Below are 20,369 nucleotides of genomic sequence, written 5' to 3'. Positions count from 1 at the left end.
GTGTGACTGGTTGTCTGTCTCTATATGTCAGCTCTGTGATTGACTGGTGAACAGTTCAGGGTGTAACCCTGGATGGTATTATAACTTTATTACCAGTACCTCATTCACCAGTGCAGAATCAAAACCAACATATATATAGATCGTCCAATACTATCTGCCGATTTGTGCCTACTACAGATAAATCTGTATCGTTGTAAATGTTTACTCATACATTTTAAACACAACATTTAATTCAGAAGATAATGCTTGGGTGATTCAAGCATGGTGTCATAGCATAGTTTGTCCAGCAGAGTGTGCTCTTACTCCACAGTTTACTATCCTCACAGCACTGTCTGCAGCATATCGGAGCATCATAGCTTAACAGATAGTTGTCTGGTATATTAACATTATTTGTTCTATTAAAAAGTTAGTATTTCAACAAAGTGAGAAACCGGTGTATCATCTGCATAAAGACGGACATTCTTCCACTCCAGCTGTAAGAATTCACCATGTTGGCCCCCGTAGTCGTACTAAATCAGTCTCTGCTGTGAACTTTAGTGGCTTAGTGTAGCCTAAAGGCGGGTACTTGATTTGTAGGTTTATTAGTTGGCATCCTCCATGTTTCCCTCCTGTGTCTTTGTGAGTTCATTAAGTCTTACCAGCCCCATGTTCCCTGATTCCCCCTGTCAGCCCATGAAGTGGTTTGACTCTGCCCAGACTAGATTAAAGTAAATGTCAGATAAAATAACTGCACACAAACAAACAAACAAACAAACAAACAAACAGCACAACACAACATGGATCATTCTGTTCTGTTTGTGAGTGGAGATAAGAGAGAGAGAGAGAGAGAGATGACTAAGGTGCTCTCTGCATTGTCATTTTATTGGTTCACACACTGATTACATCTGATCACATTTGAATATTGATAAGACTTGAAATGCACACCAGAGAAAGGAATCATCTTCATCGTTATCAGTATAATAAACGTAGAAAAAGAAATCTCTGTTTTACACACGGCAGCGTTCTCATGAGTCGTCTCCTGATCATTCAACTGAGAAAATAATTACTGAGGCTCTTCTGTCTTCTCTGTGTCACAGCCAAGTCATTATTAGTGGAATAAGGATCGTTTGCCACAGTGGACAATGACACTGAGTGACCAATAATCCTGTTAAAGAATTAACACTTTTAGGAAACCGGTGAAAATGAAAACACCACACAGATCCTGCAGTGTCTGTCTGATTTATAGTCATGCACCCAAGTTTGTTAATGGGACTAAAACGCAGGCTTTATTATGAATATCATCTTGCAAATATGTATATGTTCGCAGTAGATTTTGCATTAGTTGTTTGTTTTGGTCTGGCTCCATTTGTAGCTCTGTAATGCTACTCATTCATCTTTGTCAATACGCTTCATAATCAAAACTGCTGATGTTGCAACTTTTTTGGACATCAATCCATGATAAATAAACTTTACAATTTTCAGGAGTAAAATTGTGTGGATTGTGAGATCTTGACATCAAAAAAAATTAGGAGTTGTAACATTTTGTGAGCCGAAACAGTAAAGTTAAAAAAAGGTTAAAAGTGTTTGAAAATGAAGTTATTGAAGGCCTGGGATGACTCTCTGTGTTAGTCAGTCTTTATCTCGCTCACAGTCGCTCTGCTTATCAGTGTTTGAGGTCCCACTCTCACCAACGCCCAGCTTAGCACAGACTCAAGAGTCAAGCCCTTTGAACCCTTTAATGACTCACAGGTTACCCTTTGTGTTGTTTGGATTTGGCGCCCTCTTATGGAGAGTTTGAGTACACCATGAGCGCTTCAAAGTAACACCAGTCAGGGTTGTGCCTGTCCTAAAAAAGAGGATATTTTATCTAAAATGTGCTAGTTATTAAGGTCTATTTGAATTCATTTCTGTTGGTCAATAAAGATTGTTTATTTGTAGAGTGTATTGACATTAATAATTCAATTTCAAGACAATGAGCAACATTTTCTTGCCCCTTGCTTTTGTTTTACTTATTACCGACAGTTCAGGCCTCATAGTTTGTTATGTATACCTCTAAAGAAGATTTTTACCTGGACTTGTCAAGAGAAGTGTAATTAGATATTTTAGAAGTTGAACAAACCCACGTACTTGGATGTGAGTTTTTGTAGCGCTTAAACCAGCTGGTGATGTTAAAGAAGCTTCTTTGACTTCTTACACACAGTCGTTGGTTTTCACTGGACAGAGACCTCTGTGTTTGGGGCAACACTTAGGATATATGTTTATTTCTTTATTCCAAATAATTACGGATTATTCTGTGTCTTTAAATTTGTTGTTGATAAAGTTGTTCTGACACTTTTTGGCTTTACGTCCCTGGTACCAATGCATTGTTTTTCTTTCTAAATGAAGAACCTTTTAAGATAAATATATTCTCTATGTTCACTTCAATGTGTTTCTAATAAAAAAAAGCAGAATAAGTATCTTGGCTTTTGTCTCCCACAGAGTAAAACAGAGATTTAAAAACTGATCTGGATCCAGCAACTTCTTCACATAAAGGCATTTTCAGTCGTATAGCCGTCGTCCTCACCCGAATCCTCGCATACTACACTATCATATCAACACAAAAAGTTAAAGTTTATGCACGTACAAAGCCCAGAAAGAAGAGGCAACAGATCATAGCTCACCGACAGTTCAGTCCAAAAAAGAGAAAAATCAACAAAATGCACGATAACACCCAACTTAGCAATGTTATTAACTCGGAATATCATGCAATTAAATACCATCTACAGCATAATTGTAGTCAAGTCACCACGATGAAACTGGAAAATGTACATAAACAGTGTGATACTATAGTTTCAACCATTGTCATTATCGCAGTAGTTAACTTGCAAAGTTCAGTACATAGAGAGTCAGTCAAGAACGACAGATATATCTTAGCATGCTGCATGGTTTTCACTGTCTCACAGAGCGGCTCAGAGGGGTCGGAGGCGTCGGGTCAAATACACTCCAGAGGAAATAAAGGAGGCGATAGATGAATAAAAATCTAAAAATCAAAAGCTCCATTGATTAACGAACGAAACGGATAATTAAACACACCCACTGGTCTCTCCTCTGTGAGACACGCGGTGCAGTTTGTTCATTTCACACAGGCAGCCTTTTAGTCGTGCAGAAAAAACAGCCACGGGTTATAAGAGACATGCTCGTTATAAAAAAAAAAGAAAGAAGGAGATATCAGGATGACTAATAAATATACTGTACAGTGTAAAGAGCACAACAACAGACTGCAGCCATAATAATACTAGATCAAGGAACAATAATCTGAGAAGTAAACGGGTAAATCTTCAGCAGGAGAAATAAACGGGGTCAAAGGGCAAAAGGGATGTCCGGGTATGTTGTGCGTCGGTAAACGCCGGCTAAAGAGTTTCCTTTTTTTTTGTGGCTGATATGCCGTCTGCTGTAGCGTTGGTTTTGGCGATTGGGAGTGTCTGTCTGTGTTTGAGGTCATAAAGATGAAAAGAAGAAGAAGAAGAAGAGAGAGAGAGAAGAGCGAGGTGTGTGTGCAGGGCTCAGGAGGACGATCGTGATCCTTTAAATCAGACTCTTCAGACTCCTTTAAGCCACCCTCCATCCACCTGCACCTCTCTCTCGGTGCAGACACTCTCTTGGATTATCCACTTATTCCCTTTCGGCTCCTCGCTGCCTCCTCAGGAGTCTCTGGAAAGAAAGGAGACAAACAGTTCAGTTTTATGTGCAATAAGCTGCAACAGGAGGGGATGTAAAGACGGCGTCATTTAGTTATGTTGCATTCCATTGTCAAGTGCTTCTGCTGGTGAAAAGGAAGCTAATGCCCGCAGGAAGCTAATGTTTGTTCGGCTAGCCTCAGAGCATCAGAAGAAAGTACTGAGGACCTACATAAGGTACCACAGCACCGTCAGTGAGGAGAAACCGCGTATGATGTAATGCTGCATTCAATTGTACTTGCAACTCTGGGAAAAAAACGACCTTCGACTCAGAAAAGTGCAATGGAACCGCCATTCACTGGTTACTGTGTGCGCCTCCATATTGCCGTGCCACCGACATGGATCTTGACAAAATTTCTGATATGGAGTTCCGACTTGAATGACCGTTTCATTGAACTTTTCTGAGTCGGAAGTTGTTTTTTCCCCAATTTTTTGAGTACAATGGAACGCAGCATTATGCATTATGTTCACATCCAATTGATACGGAGAAATATAATCTATCAGGATTGCCCCCAGAGTCCTGACAAATTTTACAAAAATTATGAATGTTTCTGCCACCGCCAATACCTGACTCATTATCTTTCTTTATTTAAAATTAAACAATTTTATTAATTAAAAAAATGAACCTAGGAAAATATGGTGCCTAGGACTTCTATTTTAGTTGCCATGGTTTTGAGACAGGTATAAATATTGTTTGGTTGTTACTGGTATCATATCAAAGTTAAAAATGCTGGTATCGTAATAAATTCCAATAAAATAAACCTTGTGTTACACCGTAAAAACTGTAGTTAGGTTTATATATAACAATATCAGTGTATTAAAGGAGCAGTATGTAACTCTGACACCTAGTGGTTAAAATGGGTACTGCAGTCTAAATTCTAAACATCATAGAGAGCTGTCCCCCCCCCCCCCTCCTCTCTAGAGTCCATGCTCACTCAGGTCACCATGTGGTGGACTCTGAAGCTTCAGTGTTTATCCAGCTCTGCATGGGTCTGTAAACCTTTCTGTGTTCTAACCTCTCTCCATTTTTCAAAAGCATCTCCAATATTGATCCTAGTTTGAGCACGTTTCTGCTCGTGGAGCTTATTAGAAACATGCAGAGGCTTTTTAGGTCGGGTACAATCACTTCTATCTGAACCACTTCTCTTGCCCGCTTCCATCGCTGCAACACCTGTTGACCTGATAACTGCTCTCATATCTGGCAAACCGAGGGACGTCCAAAACGGCCGTGTGAGGGGGTCGTCTTAAAAGCGCCTACCTTCTCTGGTCCAAACAGACAAACTCTGTAGTGGATGTTTGTTTGTGTACCTCATCCCTGCATCGGGGCAGCGGGAGCTCCTGAGCAGTGGAAGTGGACGTTTTGCCACCGGCTGTCCCTGCGGTGCCATACTCTGGTCTCTTCTGATTGGCTGGAGCGGGGACGACCCTGCCCGTCCACATACTGTGTCAGGCGTATGTAAGCGATGCAGGCGGCGTCGTCCCCAATCATGTGCACGTGGGGGTTGAGGATGGTGGTGTGGATAGGTTTGCTGTTCTTGGAGAGGACTGACGGGAGAGAGGGATCTTTAGAGCAAAACGTTAAAAAAAATTTGTCAACAACAAAGCAAGTCGATTAAAAAACAACAATAACTGATGTGAAAGTTGTCTTACGATTGTCAAAGTAAAATCTGTGGAAGTCCATTCCCTCCACAAGGTTACCCAGACCCTCAGGTTCGAACGAGGTGAGACCAGGGTCGCAGATCTTCCTGTGAGAACAAACAAGACAAGTTCAACACCATCAACTGTATGTTCCAACATATTGGAAATGCCAACAACAGGGGCAGATCCGCAGCCCCCCCCTGGATCCGCCCCTGGTAGTTTTCTCATTTCCATGATGGCTACAGGGGGCAATAACGGTGCAAAAAATATTGGGCAAACTGACACCGGTTTGTTTTAACTGAACCAAACAGTTTCTTCTTTAAAGGTGATACTTCACCTGTTGAAACATGAATCTGTGTTGACATTGGGTCATATGTGTAGAAATGTGAAATACATTTTGAAGTTGGTGCCTTCTTGACCGAGAAAAGACAGAAAGTGTCTTTTTGGCTCATGTTGATGAAAGACACCAAATCCCAGAATGCACAGCACTGCAGGCCACTCCCACTAAGGTCCTCTAGTTCAGAATCAGAAATACTTTATTAATCCCAGAGGGGAATTTGATCGATACAGTTTCTCCAAAATATACAGAACATCAGTAGAAATATAGAAATAAAAACATTTACAGACATATTTACTTCATAAGACCGTTTCCTCAACTGATTCAGAGATTTCTTCCAGAATTGATCTTGTAAATTCCTGTCAGAAAACAGACTCTATGTCTGTGTCCATAGACAAACAGTGAGAGCACCGACACTACCAGTCCGCCCCAGCTCGAGCCGGCCCCGGCTCCTCGTCCTCACCGCCGGGCTCGCGGGGCTGGGCTGATGCAAAGCTTAATGCAAATGGGTGAAGTATCCCTTTAATCAAAGATTTAAATGACTTTACATCGATAACTTTGACTCCTGTTTTATGATCCTCACCTCATTGATCAGATCTTCAACTTTCACATGTAGCTCGTGGTTTTGATTCAGTATCATTTTAAAGATACTTTTGGGGCTTTTTTTTGCCTTTTGCCAGCTGAATAGAGACAGGAAATGTTGGGAGGAGAGAGTGAGGGTCGAGGTCGGATTCAAACCCACGGTCGCCTCGACGAGGACTATAGCCTCCGTGTCATGATTTGGTCTCATTTAGTTTTGTATTTCAGCGTTTAGGTTTCCATGTTTTAATTTCTCCTGTCCATCCTAGTGTTCCTTGTTTCCCTTGTGTGTTTTTGTCCTAATGTTTTATAGTTTAGTGTTTCCTGTTTTATTTTGTAGTTTCTTATCCTTGTGTTTCTTTCTTCTAGTGGTAATGTTACATTCTTGAGTTCTGTGTGTCTTTAGTGTTTCATGATTATAGTGGGCAGCACAACATCACCGCCTGGCCATCCGGCGCCCCAGATTCAGAATAATTTTGACCGTCTGAGATCACCTGTTCTACTTTCTGTTCCACATCTTCTCCATCATGCACGACCTTTCTGAGCTGCTATTTTTACTGTCGGAAATGGGCCTCACACTTTTACCCTCCCCCCTCCTCGCTCAGTGTGAAAGCATTATTCTTAATTGTGTGTGTGTGTGTGTGTGTGTGTGTGTGTGTGTGTGAGTGAGAGTGAGAGAGTGAGAGGATAAAACAATGACTGGAATTACTCTGTAATCTCTTGATGCAAAGTCGAAACAAACATTTGAATGTCAATCATATTAATGCTTTCCCTGCAGCTGATGGCGAGCTCTTCAGAGTCCCTTTAACAGGACCTTAAAAAAAAAAAAAAAACGCCCCAGAGAAGGTGGAGATGTTTATGGGAGAATAAGTAAGGAATGTGTTGACTCACGCGTAGGCCTCAAAGTCTCCATTGTTGACAGCTTCGATCAGCTGCTCTGTGATCTTTATGATCTCCTGTTTGCGAGCTGCGGAGAAGAAAAAACGAGAAATTCAAACCTCAACAAGACGCCACGGTCGTCTGATTCTCTTCCTGCACAAAAACTAAGCAACCAAAAGTCACTCAAAGACTTCAGTTCTCTCACCTCTGAGCTTGTCACTCATTGTGAGACTTATCGGTCATCGCTCTTTCACCTGTGAGGGAAATCTCCTCCAGGCTACAGCACGCCAAAAAACTACCTCCATGCAAGAAGTTGTCTTGTTCCCTCTCTCTGCTCGCTCGCTTGCCCAGCTTTCCACCTTCCTGCTGCGTGTAGCTGCTGCTTCACCCTCTACCTCCATCCATCGTCCGTCATATCTCCTGGTTTGCATGCAAGGTTGCTTGAGCTCATCGTGCTATTCTGGTCGCAGTCCTTTAGATCAGATTTACTGTGTCCTTCTCCGCTAGCTTCCTCCCTGCACCGAGAGGAAGGCTTAGCTCGCTCTGATTCACCCTCTCTCTCTCTCTCTGTAGTGTTAGAGGAAGCATTTAGATCCTCTACTTGTGTAAAAGCATTTAAACTACACTTTAAAAATACTCTGTTACAGTTTAACTCTCTTCATTTGAAATGTTTATTTGTTTTGAGCTTTTAATGCCAGGACAGTGGATAGAGTCAGACATGGGGAATGACATGTGGGGAAGGAGCCACAGGTCGGATTCCAACCTGGGACGCCCGCTCGGAGGACCTCAGCCTCCACATAGGTACTCCACACTGCCTGCAGAAATGGCTCAGCCCCTGAAAGGCCCAGTGAATGGGCCCTCCCAGAATTACATTTAAATCAACACTGTATGCACATTCGATCAGTACTGTTAGCATTAGCCTCCTGGCTAACATTAGCTTCGTCTACCTGGCTATCATCAGCCTTTGGAGCCGACTGAAATAAATTTGTTGACAAATTCTTGTTGGGGTTAAATGCCCGAGCCAGCGCCCTCTTTTTTTTCTGGCATCCTGACTTTGTGCAGGTCCTGGAACAGCTCTACATAACTATCATAACAGTTCAGTTCACTGGGCTCGCTAGCGTCTGTAACATTGATGTCATTTTAAGAAGAGGGGGTGTACATTTTGAAACAGGCTACATTTTACTGAAGCAACAATACATAAAATGTGTGTTTTTGTTGCTTTAAGAGGTCATGGTGAGTGTTCAGGTAAATAAAATGTTGGTCATTGTTGCTAAAAATTAGGATGGACCTTTTTTTTTGCTAACCTCCATGGACCCCCTTCTCCTCCTGTGACTGGGCCCCAGTAAGCTCTCCCAGTAATCCCCCCTTATGGGCGGACTTGGGCGCGTGCACTAACCACTAGGATACGGCACCCCAAACGTGCTGCATTTATATGTTTCTTCTGTTTCTTCCTCTAAACTCTTTTTTCACCTGAAGCCTCCAGACCGATCTCGTGACTGAAAGCTCGAAACGAAAGGAAACAAATAAAACGACCTGGTGAAGAGCTTGTTCATTAAAGTAAAACTACAGACTCATAGAACTCATTCAGTAAACATCAGTGATAAGTCGGACTCAGAGTTAAAAAGTTAAACTCTAAAAAGAAAGGTGAGTGTGGTGGTCGTGTTCAGAAAGTGAAAACAGTGACATGGTGTCCTCCATCGTTCTGTCAAGTCTGAAAAAAAACCCAACCCTGATGATGTCACAGTGATGTCATCCAGTACAAACACGGGGAACGAACTTTGACAGGAAGTGGGCGTTTACCGGTCAGGCTGTCAGACTGCATTATGGTTAATGGAGGACTTAGTGCTCGTTAATGAACTCGCAGCTCGTGTCGGTGGTTAAAGTCGAGTTCCTTTAAATCTGAGGCTCGACTTTTTACACATTCTGGGGATTTTACAGCTGTGAATCAGGATGTGATGGCTGCAACGGGTTTTAACCATTTAACCATTTATTATACTTTCTTCTCTCTCTCGCTGTGTTTTTGCAGATCCTGTGCAATATCTGTTGTGTTGTTTGGAATTGGTATGTGCCTTTTTGTTTATGATTGGATGTGTTTTTATTTATTGATTCTAAAGGAAGCAGCTGAAAGTGTATCGCATCGCATCATAGAACAGGATTTTAAAATACTGGAGTTCCCCTTTAAAGTCTTTCTATGTGATTTTTCACACTTAAATATATAAATCAAGTATCTCCTCTGAAAATAACTCTGTGAGTCATGACTGTCTACAATGGGTGTAACACCCGAGTCCCACTGTCTGTGATGTTTTCAGAGTCCTATCTTCAGTTTGTTTACATCGCCCGGACGGCCGGCTGACTCCTCCCCTCGTGTATAAAAGTTGTTTAATTGAGGGACTAGAGAAAAGAAGAATAACATACTGTACTCACTGCTTAACTGTGTTTCTAGATCACGCTCATTTCAGGTAAATTTACATGCAGTGTGAAGATACGAGCAGAATAAAGATCGCTAGCATTAGCATGCTAACACAACAATGCAGCGCGAGTTGTTTTGGTTTCATGCTGGTGCTCAAGGGCGACATCTGCTGGATCAAAAAAAAAAAATCGGATATAAAGCCTTTTATCATTTTTATGTGTGTTGTTTTGTTATTTGATTGTTTTACCTTCTGTATGTCACCTATCTGTACACACAAGTTAAAGGTGTGTTTCTGCCTACCTTTAACATCTTCATCCTCGATAGTGGTGTTGCTGCTGTCGGACGATCCCTGCAAAATGCACAGACGAAAAACACTGACTAACAGAAAAATTAAAACCTGCATGCACACACGCACTGAAACAAACACAAATATGCATGCACACTTCAGATTCTACCGCTGAATCGACAACATGGCTCAGTGTTTTGCACAACAGTTTTTGCAAAAGGAATGCAGGACACGGACACACACACACACACATACACACACACACACACACAGCTGCACGCTTGACTCTGCAGCACACGGACTGGCACAATCCCAAAATACGGATTGATCCGTCTCAGACACACACACGGTTAATCTGCCAACACACACACACACACACACACACACACACACACACACACACACACACACACACACACACACACACACACACACACACACACACACACACACACACACACACACACACACACACACACACACACACACACACACACACACACACACACACACACACACAGACTGCTTAGCCTGCAGCGAGAACCACTGAGCTCCATTAATGTGAACACAGAGGGGCGGTATAAGACCACAGAAAAAACACCTCACAGCTCCAGCAGCTCACACTCGCTCCATCCCTCTCATGCACGGGTACAAACGGACGCACACAGAGGTACGTGAACACACAAATCCTGTAAAGAAAACAGGTTTCTACCGAAGAGTTTATGGAAGAGAAAACATACTGAAGACGAGGATGAGAAGTGAAATAAAAGACAAAGAATAAGAAAGAGATGGAGGGAGGGAGGGAGGGGGAGGGGGGGGCGGACTGGAGGATGTACCTTGGTCCCATCTATTGGATTATGGATAACAGTAGTCTGAGGCTCCTGGAGAAAGAATGAAGAGAGAGAGGAAGAGAGAGAGAGAGAGAAGGGATGTTTTATGAGGATGAGACAAAAGAGGAAGATCAGTAAAGAGGAGAATGTGGAGATACATGTAAAGAGGGAGAAATGAGTGAAATATATCACTTTCTGTAATGGCAGTATAATCTTTTGAAAGAGTCAGTGATGGATGATGGCTTTTAGAATTCCCAAATAAAAACAATCAGAGCTAATAATCAATCTGTACCAATGTAAAGATGTTAACCTCAGCTCTCTGTCTCACACATAGCACCCACTTTATGTCCCATTTCACAGACACAAATAAAAAATACTTTCCTCAATACCTGAGAGTTACATAACTGAATGTGCAAGCCTCAACAGAGTTGTATTTTAAGGGTTTTTTCAATATGATTTCACCGTTGCAGCATATTCGAAAGTCTGAACGTGTCATAGGGAACAAACAGGTTTGGAAGCACTCAAAAGACTCCTTAAAGGTGACATATCCTCCTCCTCTTCTTCAGTGTAAATAAGTCTCAGAGCTCCTCTTCAACATGTGTGTGAAGTTTCTTGTTCTAAATCCACTCTGATCCTGTATTTGATCATGTCTATAAACCCCTCTATTTCAGCCCTGCTCAGAACAGGCTGTTTCTGTGTCTGTACCTTTAAATATGTAAATGAGCTGTGTCTGACCACGCCCCCTCTCTGGAAGGGCTTGGGTGTACTCTGTGCTTTCTCGCTCCATGTCCTATTGTTTACGGTGAGAAGGCAGACTCAGAGGACAGAACAAACACCTAGCTGTGGGAGTGTCACCCACCTGGGGGAGGGGCTACTGCCCTTTGTGATGTCATGAAGGGAAAATCTCCAAACGGCCTGTTTGAGCACACATTTTCTGAAAAGTGGACGTACTTTAATAAGGAGCATTTATCTGCAGTGGTCACAGCCTGTTTTGTGAACATCAGCTGAGTGAACACGCAAAGAATGTCAGAACTTTTTTTGTACCTTTTAGTCATTCAGACCGCAAAGGTTGAAAATACTGAAATAACCCTGTAATGTGTTAAGAGTTTTAAGATCTTTCTCAAATAGTGGAAATGTTCCTGTAACAGCAAACCTTCAGAGAATCAGACAAAATGCAAACATCATTGGTGCCAAACTACAGAGTTATTTCTCTTTCACTCATTTTAAACGTGTGCAGATGGACAGACAGACGGACACAGAGCTGCATACCAGCGCAGCAGAGGGGACGTTGCCTTTGGGACTGGTGACTATGCTGTTTCTCGTGCTGTTTGTCTGCGGCTGTGCGGGGAAACACAAAGTGCTACGTTAGTGCCTCTGCAACAACGGTGAGAGGCGTCTCCTGCTGGTTGTAAAGTGGGTTGTTAGAGCGTGAAAACAACACAATAAATCAAATTTAAAAAAAAGAGCAGGAAGAAACGTTGTCCAACTTCCAAGCCTTTTAAAAGCCAGACGCACATTTTCAATTTCCTACAGTGTTGATTAGATAGAAAGGTTTTACACTATTCATCACGTCAGGTTTCAGAGCTTGGATATTTTCCGTCTGGGACTTTTCATTTTCATGCCCTTACAGTGGCTCTTTCTGTCCGGTTTTTTGGCAGATGGCAAAATTAAACTGATGACAGCTGTGAACCTCTGCAACATCTGTCACATCTAACGAAACAAGCATCACGTCCATTTTCGACGGACTACATGTGCTCTTCCAGCACCCATCAGTATCTCCTAATGTATCCCTCCGGAGTTAACAGCATTCAGGCAGATGAGGAGGACGAGGAGGAGGAGCAGGAGGTCAAACAGTAGACACACAGCACTTATGAGAGGCTATACACACACACTCATGTGGCACTTTAAACAGCCGACAACATGCTAAATATACACACACCAGTGTTTTAAGGATTCCCGTGGATATAAGAGATCTTCTATGACAGCACGAACACACACACACACACACACACACACACACACACACACACACACACACACACACACACACACACACACACACACACACACACACACACACACACACACACACACACACACACACACACACACACACACACACACACACACACACACACACACACACACACACACACACACACACACAAAATGCAACAGTAAAAGCAGCAGCGACGTCAAGCGTTATATTTTCGTCTTTTTGTTGCTTAGAAATTAAAAAATGTTGACAACGTATTAATACAATTAAGACAGTGCCCTCTGTCTTCTGCTTTAAAGGAGCAATATGTAACTCTGACACCTAGTGTTTAAAATGTGTACTGTAGTACAAATTTAAAAAATGCCATGTAGTGGACACTGAAGCTTCAGTGTTTAGCCAGCTCTGCATCGGTCTGTAAACCTTTCTGCGTTACTATCTGATCATTAAGGAAACATGTTGAAGTGCTGGCTTCTCTGACAACAATGCAGCAGCCAGTATGTCCTCCTTCTAACTTTAGATTCTGCTCCTGAATGATCTGGATTTGTTTGGACCAGAGAAGGTAGGCGCTTTTAAGACACGCCCCCCACACACACACACGGCCGTTTTGGACGCCCCTCGGTTTGCCAGATATGAGAGCAGTTATCAGGTCAACAGGTGTTGCAGCGATGGAAGCGGTCAAGAGAAGTGGTTCAGATAGAAGTGATTGTACCCGACCTAAAAAGCCTCTGCATGTTTCTAATAAGCTCCACGAGCAGAAACGTGCTCAAACTAGGATCAATATTGGAGATGCTTTTGAAAAATGGAGAGAGGTTAGAACACAGAAAGGTTTACAGACCCATGCAGAGCTGGATAAACACTGAAGCTTCAGAGTCCACCACATGGTGACCTGAGTGAGCATGGACTCTAGAGAGGAGGGGGGGGGGGGGGGGGGGGAGACAGCTCTCTATGATGTTTAGAATTTAGACTGCAGTACTCATTTTAAACACTAGGGGTCATAGTTACATATTGCTCCTTTAATAGACTGTTAACAGACAATACAATTCATCCATCTCTCTTGAAATCTCAAACTCTCCTCAAAGGTGATTACTAAATGCTTCTGCTTTGTTCGTCCTCGATATCATTAAATAAAATAGCAGCTCCCTTTAAAACCTCGTAAAGGATTCATTTAGGCGTAAAAGCTCAAGAAAAACTGCCTGTTTACAGTCATTACTTCTGTCTTGTTGCTCGAGGCTGCAGCACCTGCTCCGCAATAAAAAAAAGAGCAAATTCCCTGGAAACTGCTGGAAAGTGAGACGAGTGTGTCAGACAACGAGAGAGAGGCAGAGAGAGAGAGAGAGAGAGAGAGAGTAAGTGAATATGAAGGACCAGAGAAACAGCTCCAGGGTTGTGTGCATTAGCGTGACGTCAGGGTGCAGCAAAGGAGAAGCTGTGATTACGTAATGATGGTTTAATCATCTGGTGGGAAATAATCTGAGATTAGCAACAGGCCACCAGAGGAGAGGAAGAGGAGGAGGGGGAGGGGGAGGGGGAGGAGGTTATGTACATAGGATGAGAGGAAGAGGAGGAGAGGCTGAAGGGGGAGCAAGGAGATGAAGGTTAATGAAAAGAGAAAGAGGTCAGGGGAGTCTCAAAGGGTGAAGGAGGGATCTGATATTAAAATAAATTTTTTCCCAATTCCCCTAAAAATGTTCAGATTGTTTTATTTGTGCAGAATTTATTGTCTGTGAAGGTGATGAAGATCTTCTGCACATTTCATCATTTTGCTTAAACAGCAGAAGTATCTTGTGCAACATATGCTGCCAGAACAATCTGTTCATTCTTCGGATTAATACTAAATTCAGAACATTTTAATTTATTGATTCAATAGGGACGATGCAATTTAACAAAGTTTCAATCCAGAGCATGACAAGATACCCAGAGCACAAAGAGTAATCATGTTGTGCCAAAATACATCTGGATTTTTCAAAGTAAGGCTGACAAACAATGATTTTTAAAAGTAATGATTTATCGCAGAATTTTAGCAGTTAATCAGATTTTTAATCAAATGTTTGAATTACTTTACTTAGCAATTCAAAACAGTTTTTGTTGTGCTTTTATTTTGAATTGTTGCATTGTCTTCTAGAAGGTAGGCGAGGTTTAAGACCCCCCCCCCCCCCCCCCCCCCCCACACGGCCGTTTTGGACGCCCCTCTGTTTGTCAGATATGAGAGCAGTTATCAGGTCAACAGGTGTTGCAGCGATGGAAGCAGGCAAGAGAAGTGGTTCAGATAGAAGTGATTGTACCCGACCTAAAAAGCCTCTGCATGTTTCTAATAAGCTCCACGAGCAGAAACGTGCTCAAACTAGGATCAATATTGGAGATGCTTTTTGAAAAATGGAGAGAGGTTAGAACACAGAAAGGTTTACAGACCCATGCAGAGCTGGATAAACACTGAAGCTTCAGAGTCCACCACATGGTGACCTGTGAGAGCATGGACTCTAGAGAGGAGGGGGGGGAGACAGCTCTCTACAATGTTTAGAATTTAGACTGCAGTTCCATTTTTAAACACTAGGTGTCAGAGTTACATACTGCTCCTTTAAGTTTTTATTCACACAACATATCTCATGAAAAATCTGGTTTTCAGAGGAAAAAACAAACGACAACTTCCTGGTGAGTATTTTGAAAAGGTCTGCATAGAGTGTTGCATTTTAGACAAATTATTAACCATACATGAAAACACAAAGCACACACACAACACCTGAACATACAAATGCATCACAGAGGAATGCATCTCATACTGCAACACCAATAAAGATCTTTACTGCAAGAGTGCAACAAACTAGAAGCTCTGTGGGAGTGAAGACGGAGAGGAGCACTGATCTCATCCTGTCCTGACAAAGTCACTGCACACTCAGAGTCTCGCTCGTCTCGTCGGGAAATGAAGGCGATATGTTAACGAGCTCCGGTTTGGCACGGGGAAACCTCTGTGGTGAATAATGTCTGCAGGGGAGTGATGCAAAGTGTCATCTGTGCCAAACTGAGAGGAGGGAACGCAGCTCGCTCAGACTCCAGACCAGACACAGTTACCGTCAACCTTTCAGAATAAAAGCCTCAAATATGCTTAGAGTATTTTCTGACTCTTTAGTAGCTAACGTCTCACACTCTACTTGTTTTATTTCAGTTTGTGTTGTTTGAGACTTGGTACGACCCAGATTCCCAAAAAGTAAAACCGCTGTCAAACTTAAACCAACTTTACCGCCATCAGAGTAAGAAAGATTGATGCATGCTGAGTGTTCAGTTAGAACTTTAAGGCTGAGACGATATGCTTTTGTCTCGCTTCTTTGGTGCCCAATAGATTTGTAATGCGATCAATAGAATCGATTATTATGATGTCCTTTTCCTTATAAAACACAACTTAAGCGGAATATTTATAGTCTTTGTTTTTCTTACTATCAAACATTCAGTTTAACGACCAGGCGACCTGTTCCCAGTTCTGTCAGAGCGTCCCAGAGGCTTCATATTCATCCTCAAGATGACGCTAAAGTCAGGGACATCCTCCCCTAACTTCTCTACCTACAACTTGCATGTGACGTTTAAGAGAATGGAGAGCAGACACTAAGTCTACCAAACTATCCAGATGTGAAGGGAGACACAAAGTAACCTTGGTCGTCGTTGTCACGGCTAACCCAATCAGCTGTGACCGTCGTCAGGGGTAGAGCTAAACGTCTGTACATCTACAGCGATAAAGAAATGACATCACACTTTGAAATTCTATTATTTCCCTTTTTGAAATAAAAACTTTTAAGCTTTTATTTTGAAATTTTGTGCTGTCTTAAAGGTGCACTCTGGAGCTTTTGTAGAGAAATATGAAAGTTGGAGAAGTTTACAGATTCTGTGGTACATGTTCATAACTCAATACACAAACTGTCCTCAGAGGAACATTTGGTCCCTGGAACACTGTTTGAAGATAAAATGATACGCGAGACGTTATGGTGGGGGGCCTGCAAACGTGAAACCGCAACTCTCGCCGTAGCTTTTTAGCTCCAAACAGAATTCCAGGGACCCATTTTTATCCTTTAAGTAAAGTTTGTGTATTCAGTTCAGAAAATATAGAATAGAATTGTTTCACTTCTCCAACTTTCAAATTTCACGACCAAATCGACATAGTGCACCTTTAAGCTGAGAGTACTTTAATCGCTGTGTGCTTTTATTGTGAAATACAGTAAGGAGCTTCTGGTAGATGGAAGGTTAGGACGTGAAGTTAAGCACAGAAACAGGAAGTGGTTAGGGATCCCAAACTGAGGTCAAACAGCTCAAAGGAACGGTAACAAAGGTCAATGGGTGATGTCATAAGGTAGCCTGACCCTGACAGTTCTGTGTTTCTTAACGATACTCCATGATGTCACAATTCTGCACTTCATTTCTCAGAGAGTAAGTACAACACAAGCCCGGATCTAGAGAGGAGATACTTTAGTAAATTGAATGAATGAATTTAATCAAGGCTAAAATTGCAGAAGCAAGTATCGATGTGTCTCTGAGTAACAACATGAAAAATCAACAGAAAAGTGCAGCGGATGTTCGACTGTCGCTGTCCCTTTAAGACCCAAAACAATATGTTCAAAATATCAAACTGCAGCACTTGACAAAGTCAGATCACCTCCAATATATTGCATCTCCTTTCAGGGCGAAACCTTTACAGAATAATAAAAGAAGTTTGGTACAAAGAGGGCGGCCAAGGATATAACGAGGGGGACAGAGAGAGAGAGAGAGAGAGGGCGAGCCGGCTTACCTTGACATCAGCCTTCTTGTTGAGGAGACTCTTGGCTGCTGCAGAAAGGCAGAACGACACACCCTCAGATGGAAGAGTACACATCATACACCTTCAGATGACCACAGCTCTCTAAATCTGCACCGTGAAGCATGCATGAAGCAGTCGCTCAAAAAAAACCACACACGGTCACCTGCTCGTCCAAAAGGTCAACAACATCTGGGAAAACTGAGCATGCAGACCACAAACAGAAAGACAGTCCTCGACTTTCCTACATGTCCTCTCCTTCTCCACCCTCAAGGGGAAGAAAAAAAAAACACGGTCCAGTGTTCATCCCTCCCTCTTTAAAAAAAAAAAGAAAGAAAGAAGGACACCCTCCCTCCGTCCTGTAAAAAGACATTAAAAACCCCCAACGAATAAACACACTGACACAACCCACATTAAAAAAAATCTCCATCCAACTGGCACCTCCTAACCCTGATCCACTGCCCAAAGCATTAGATAAGCAGAGGACATCAGGGGGGGAAAAAAAGTCCAACTAATTCTCCATATAATCCAAATACACACACACACACACACACACAGATGCACGCACATGCAGGCCCAGATAGAGCGCGGATTAGGAGTGAAAGCATGAGGGAGGTGGAATGTAGATGCAGGTATGTGATAATGGGTTTTGTTAATCTCAAGAGTGCGATGGATCAGTCGGGAAATCATTACATCGATGGGCAGGAAGTGTAAATAAAGCTTCCATATAAGAGGATATAAACATGTGGAGGTCGTTAAAGGAGGAACTGGAGTGTTTTCAAACCTGATCTCTGGGCTCTGTTTTCAAAAGTCTTAATGACTGACAGGTGCTAAATGGTTTTCAATTACTCAATAAAGCTTTGTTCACACCTGCACAAAACATCTGAATGTTTCTCTCTTCACTCAGAGTTTCTCCTCCAGCCTCCTCGTATTGGTGGTGACCTTTATTCCCTGTGATCGCTGCACGACCATAGACTGTCTGCACGCCACCTCTACCATCTCCGTGCTCTAATCAACCTGCTGCTGCATGTTTCCTGAGAAAATCCCTCCCACCGGCCCCTCCCACTGGCCCCTCCCACTGGCTCCAGGTGAATTCTCCTGATTATATCCTGCTGTGTTCTCACATCAGCTCACTCTGACTTTCTGCAGAATTAATACGAGGAGGCTGGAGGAGAAACTCTGAGTGAAGAGAGAAACATTCAGATGTTTGAGTGATCACATGACGCTTTTTTTCTGCAAGTGTTTAAGTACCGCTAAAAAAAAACTATGTGAGACTGTCAGTTGCAAACACTTCATTAAAGGACAAACTTTGATTGGACGCATTTGACCCATTAAAGTCTGTTTCATGGCTGTCGACTGACAAACTTGTTTGAACCCTTTTAGTCATTTACACCCCAAAATATTTAAAGGCTTTTTAATGCAATTTTTTGATCCAGCAGATGTCGCCCTTGAGCACCAGCATGAAACCAAAACAACTCGCGCTGCATTGTTGTGTTAGCATGCTAATGCTAGCTATCTTTATTCTGCTCGTATCTTCACACTGCATGTAAATTTACCTGAAATGAGCGTGATCTAGAAACACAGTTAAGCAGTGAGTACAGTATGTTATTCTTCTTTTCTCTAGTCCCTCAATTAAACTACTTTTATACACGAGGGGAGGAGTCAGCCGGCCGTCCGGGCGATGTAAACAAACTGAAGATAGGACTCTGAAAACTCTGAAAACATCACAGACAGTGGGACTCGGGTGTTACACCCATTGTAGACAGTCATGACTCACAGAGTTATTTTCAGAGGAGATACTTGATTTATATTTAAGTGTGAAAAATCACATATGAAGACTTTAAAGAAAAGTCAAGACTTAAAAAATCGGATTTCCCCTTTAAGATTTCAGGGCAGTCAAATTATGAGATTTCAGCAGGAATAATACGACGTGTCAGATGCCAGATTTCAAACCGTCATGATGAGTCAAAATATGTAAAACAAAACAAACAGTGCCCAGGTTTGAAAACATTTGAATTCCCCTTTAGAGGCTTCCCTCTCTCTGCAATCACAGCTGACATGTAAGCCGCAGGGAGCAAAACCAAACTGCATGCAATTTGTCTCCTAATTCCCCCGCAGGTCATGTGACTGTGTTGCACAACAGAGAATCTTTAACCCGTGGTGAGGACCCCTCAGTCATACAGTAATAAGACGCTCTGCCTCCAGAGGAGCGAGGAGGCTGCTTACCTTGGCAAACGTTTGAGAAGCATTAGAGAGGAGGAGAAAGATTTAGAGGAGAGATTAAAACAAGCCGGAGGGATCGAGGAGGAGGAGTGTGGGGAAGCTGCGACTCGGGAGGGGGGATTTCCATTTAATCATGGACGCCACAAGTTTCAGTGAGAGGAACGGGATGTGGCGTTTTTAAGAGAGCAGAGGTCAGAGGTCAGAGGTCAGAGGTCAGAGGTCAGACGCTCTAACAGTTCAGTAATGATGAGTTTACCTTGCTCCACGATGCCAGCGGTGGTTCCTGCCACGGCGCTGACAGACGCGGGGGCTGTAGTCTGCCGACCCACTGAAACACAAGAAGGAGAAGGAGGTGAGGAGGAGGAGGAGGAGGTGAGGAGGAGGAGGAGGAGGAGGTGAGGAGGTGAGGAGGAGGTGAGGAGGAGGAAGAGGAGGAGGTGAGGAGGTGAGGAGGAGGTGAGGAGGAGGAGGAGGAGGTGAGGAGGAGGAGGTGAGGAGGTGAGGAGGAGGAGGAGGTGAGGAGGAGGAAGAGGAGGAGGTGAGGAGGAAGAGGAGAGGAGGTGAGGAGAAGGAGGTGAGGAAAAGGAGGAGGTGAGGAGAAGGAGGTGAGGAAAAGGAGGAGGTGAGGAGGTGAAGAGGTGAGGAGAATGAGGAGGTGAGGAAAAGGAGGAGGTGAGGAGGTGAGGAGGAGGAGGTGAGGAGGTGAGGAGGTGAGGAGAATG

At 42.9% G+C, this 20,369-nt stretch overlaps 1 protein-coding gene across 13 annotated transcripts in view; it reads right to left on the bottom strand.

Annotated features, from left to right (window-relative positions):
* Window positions 1-842: 842 nt before the first annotated feature.
* The window catches only part of LOC132991909 (calcium/calmodulin-dependent protein kinase type II subunit beta), a 48,885-nt gene continuing 29,358 nt past the window's right edge, over window positions 843-20,369 (bottom strand). For 2 of the 13 annotated variants that reach the window (XM_061060886.1, XM_061060885.1), the window contains exons 13-21: window positions 19,904-19,975; window positions 17,419-17,456; window positions 11,924-11,992; window positions 10,661-10,705; window positions 9,839-9,887; window positions 7,141-7,216; window positions 5,346-5,440; window positions 5,004-5,240; window positions 843-3,669 (exon numbers count right to left, since the gene is read on the bottom strand). In XM_061060886.1, coding sequence (XP_060916869.1) covers window positions 5,005-5,240; window positions 5,346-5,440; window positions 7,141-7,216; window positions 9,839-9,887; window positions 10,661-10,705; window positions 11,924-11,992; window positions 17,419-17,456; window positions 19,904-19,975 — 680 coding nt within the window. In that variant the 3' untranslated portion in view covers window positions 843-3,669; window position 5,004. Of the gene's footprint in view, window positions 3,670-5,003; window positions 5,259-5,345; window positions 5,441-7,140; window positions 7,217-9,838; window positions 9,888-10,660; window positions 10,706-11,923; window positions 11,993-17,418; window positions 17,457-19,903; window positions 19,976-20,369 lie in introns of all 13 variants that reach the window. The other 11 variants (XM_061060882.1, XM_061060883.1, XM_061060890.1 and 8 more) reach the window with 10 other exon arrangements.

Source organism: Labrus mixtus, chromosome 17 (genome assembly GCF_963584025.1).
Source record: "Labrus mixtus chromosome 17, fLabMix1.1, whole genome shotgun sequence".
In the NCBI taxonomy this organism is placed as follows: Eukaryota; Metazoa; Chordata; class Actinopteri; order Labriformes; family Labridae; genus Labrus; species Labrus mixtus.
The sequence above is the reverse complement of the archived record's forward strand: the minus strand, read 5'-3'. Positions and strand labels throughout refer to the sequence as shown.